This window comes from Drosophila suzukii (genome assembly GCF_043229965.1).
Source record: "Drosophila suzukii chromosome 2 unlocalized genomic scaffold, CBGP_Dsuzu_IsoJpt1.0 scf_2c, whole genome shotgun sequence".
Lineage (NCBI taxonomy): Eukaryota > Metazoa > Arthropoda > Insecta > Diptera > Drosophilidae > Drosophila > Drosophila suzukii.
In genome coordinates, this window is record NW_027255896.1 from 27543833 (window position 1) to 27547154 (window position 3322).

Consider the following 3322-nt stretch of genomic DNA (forward strand, 5'->3'; position numbering starts at 1 on the left):
TTGTGTACCAGCAGACTCCTCCTTTTTAAATTTTTCAAATTGATTTGCTTTCCGTTTGACAACAAACCCAGCTGCTTGACAGCAAGACCATGCTACATGCATTGCGGGTGAACTTTGAAAACTTCGGTCACACTACAAAGAATAAGATTTTTCGACTAGTGAAACTCTTAGCCGATCTGAGTACTAGGCTTAAATAGAAAATATCAATATTTATTTTAATATGATATTAATGGCTGCATTCCGAGCCGTTGGAAGGCTCCTCAGCCCTGCAGCAGGAAAAATTTCTTTATACCGGCGACATTGCAGTTCAAACGATAATATTAAGGAAACTCCAAGTACAAAAATCACCTAAGCTCTTAAAAAATACTAAATAAAAACAATGGAATGCTGAATAGACTTGCATGTGCGGGCCATTTGCCGCTGAACCGAGTTGTAGCGACTTTTTCCAATCTCTCTGCAGCACGTGTATGGATGAAAAAGTCGCTGAAGCGGAAACCGCATCAGTGTGAATAGGGTACTAGCAGCATATCGATGGAAATGGCTGGTAATGGCTCTTTTAGCTTTCCCATAGCTGTCAGCCATATTTCCATTTAAATATTTTTATCCCCCCATAGAATCCACAGCATCCTCCAGCTCCGCTTTAACTGTCAAGTAGCTAGTGGTGGAGTAGTCCAGCAAGATCGTAATACTGGTGGTCCTGCTAAAGAAATATAAGTATCAGTACAACATCTTCTGCACAAACGCAGCCAAAGAAGTCTGGTACTTTCTGGTATTTATTTGGCACTTCTGAGTACCGCGGTGAAAAACGGAAACGAAGGAAAGCCTTAGATACCTATCGCCACTCGCTCCCTCCTATTGCTAGCTCGCGGCTTTCGTCGGTGTGAGTTCTAGGCTTGATGAATGAGTTTCGACATGTTTTCGGAGCTAAATTAATAGATAAATTTTATTTTCAAAAGTTTTCTTGTTCTTGTTATTGATAATGCTGTTTATAACTATTCCGATTTAATTTCTGTGGAATACCATGAAGGATTAACTTAGGGACTGCGGTTAAAAAAGGCATCGACAAGAGGCGTATTTTATTAATTTTCCCTCGCTCTCTCTCAGGCCCGGTGCCCGGATTTCGTTGATGTGAGTACCACGCCTTAGGACTAAATTCTTTTATGAAGTAGTAAACAAACATATGTTTTGAGAAAATGTACAGTGGGTAAAAGAGATATCACTCCTTATTAATCATGACCAAACCAAGGACTGTGAAAAAACGTAAAGCTCTGATGTTTATTGATTCAACTTTTTAAAAGTATAAAGCTATTGTTCCAAGATATGTTGTCCGCAGGAGGTGTTGGACGTACTCTGTGGAAACTGGAATTTACCATATGCCGAAATTCCTAACTGTTCCCCAAGGATGTGCCTTGTGAGAAGAGGCTATTAGCTAATATTATTTAACAGTGAAGTTATGGCATTAAATGTTGTTTACAGATGAGAAATGTTTGTTATACAAATGTAAGTTGTAATGTAATAAACCAGTACTCTGTAAATTTCTTAAATTACCTAGCGGGTGCCAGTATGTATACAGGAGAGGAATTCGCATCCGACTGCGCAAGCGACAAGGATTATTTTGTCGATCGTGAGAGGTCAGGCACGGTGGACAGTTATGAATTAAGTGACAAGCCGGAAACAAAAATGTATACTCAATCATTCAACCATTCCGCGCGTACTTTGCGTAAGCCACGGCAATTTGCATTTTCTAAAAATGGCAACAACATAACAGACGGGGATGAGCTGCAGTCGGATGAAGAAGCTGATAAATCGCACTCGGCTGCTCTTTGGGCAGATTTCCTTAGCGATGTTAGTGTAGAAAGTAAAACCACACCAAAAACAGATGATGCTGGAGAAGGGGTCAATATCATTAGCAAACCAGAAGTAAAACTAGAGGAAGCGGAACACACATTAAACAACACCGTTATCAAGAAAAAGCAGACTAAACCTATTTTAGGTTCAAGGCCCGTGACATTTAAACGACCGTTATGTAAAGACAAAATCGGCTCTCTTATCAATAAACCAGAAAAGAAAAAAAAATTATCATTGCTAGAAAAGTCCCAGATGGATTGGAAAAATTTTAAAAAATATGAAGGCATAGACGAGCAACTGCGAACCCATAACAAAGGCAAGGACGGGTAAGTTGAAAAACAGATGCATTAAACATTTAATGAATGTTGTCATATTAAAGATATTTGGACCGTCAAGAGTTTTTGGAGAGAACCGATCTCAGGCAGTTCGAAATAGAGAAAAACTTACGGCAATCTCGCAGGCAAAATTGATGCACAACCCATCACATTTATGTAGAGAACGTTCTTGGACAATTCATTCCTTTTATGGTATAACTAACGTTAATAATAATTAGTTTATGTATTGTCAGTGCATAAGTATCGTATCAGCTATTATATTTGTATTGTTTCGTAATAATACTACTACTAAAACTCCATATAGAAAATTGTATGAGAGCTCATATATAAATTTCGAATTCAGGTGTGATTTCACACACGCTTTATACGTGTTCGTCGTATGGGCGGTCACCTCGTGACACGTCCCACGGGAAATCGCTCGTGTAAATCAGAATATATACAATAAGGTGTCACCTACGAAAATAGAGAATATTTCCTTCACTCCCCTGTGTCCTGGGTGAAATCAAGTACGACATTAAACAAAAAATCATTAACAATTTCATTACCAAAATATTTGTTTTTAATATTTTTATAAAATAAAATACATACATATTTATATTAAATTAATATTTATTTTTTGTGGTTTTATGTTTGTTTTAAACAACTATTGTTAATAAGCCCTGTTTCTGGCTTAGTTAATATATTTTCACTTCCTCAAATAATTGTCCGGGTCCTCGATCCTTAAAAAAATGGAAGGGAAAACGTTTAAAAAATGTATTTTACTTTTTATACCCGTTACTTGTAGAGTAAACGGGTATACTAGATTCGTCGGAAAGTATGTAACAGGCAGAAGAAAGCGTTTCCGACCCCATCAATTGTATATAAGTTAACTAAGTAGCTAACCGGACGGAGGCGATGACCGAATGTCCGAAGCCCAGCGGCGGCCAAAACCGCTGACGCTCGTGCATAGCCGGCAAACACAGCATATTTGCGTGGCCGCTATGAATTTCATTTTTGTCAACCTTAAGTTTAGTTCGCTTCAAGCTCTATACGAATAAAGAAAACAAGTTCTATAGCATTGCAAAACTCCGCCAACCGCCGTTAAATATCTCTTATTATTTTGCACTGACTGAGTCTCTAGGCCAGCAGGCGAAGGGGGC

At 38.4% G+C, this 3322-nt stretch overlaps 1 protein-coding gene across 1 annotated transcript; it reads left to right on the forward strand.

The window, feature by feature from the left end:
• The first annotated feature begins 1521 nt into the window (after window positions 1-1521).
• Yeti (yeti) lies at window positions 1522-2785 on the forward strand. Its single transcript, XM_070998207.1, has 2 exons — window positions 1522-2174; window positions 2228-2785. The coding sequence occupies exons 1-2, from the start codon at window positions 1564-1566 to the stop codon at window positions 2316-2318; spliced, it is 702 nt and encodes a 233-aa protein (XP_070854308.1). The 5' UTR covers window positions 1522-1563; the 3' UTR covers window positions 2319-2785.
• Window positions 2786-3322: the final 537 nt, after the last annotated feature.

Bases quoted from the DNA above. Each gene is read 5' to 3' on its own strand.
- Yeti (XM_070998207.1), top strand. From the start codon at position 1,564: ATGTATACAGGAGAGGAATTCGCATCCGACTGCGCAAGCGACAAGGAT. The intron at 2,175-2,227 runs GTAAGTTGAAAA...GTCATATTAAAG, and splicing joins CATAACAAAGGCAAGGACGG to ATATTTGGACCGTCAAGAGT.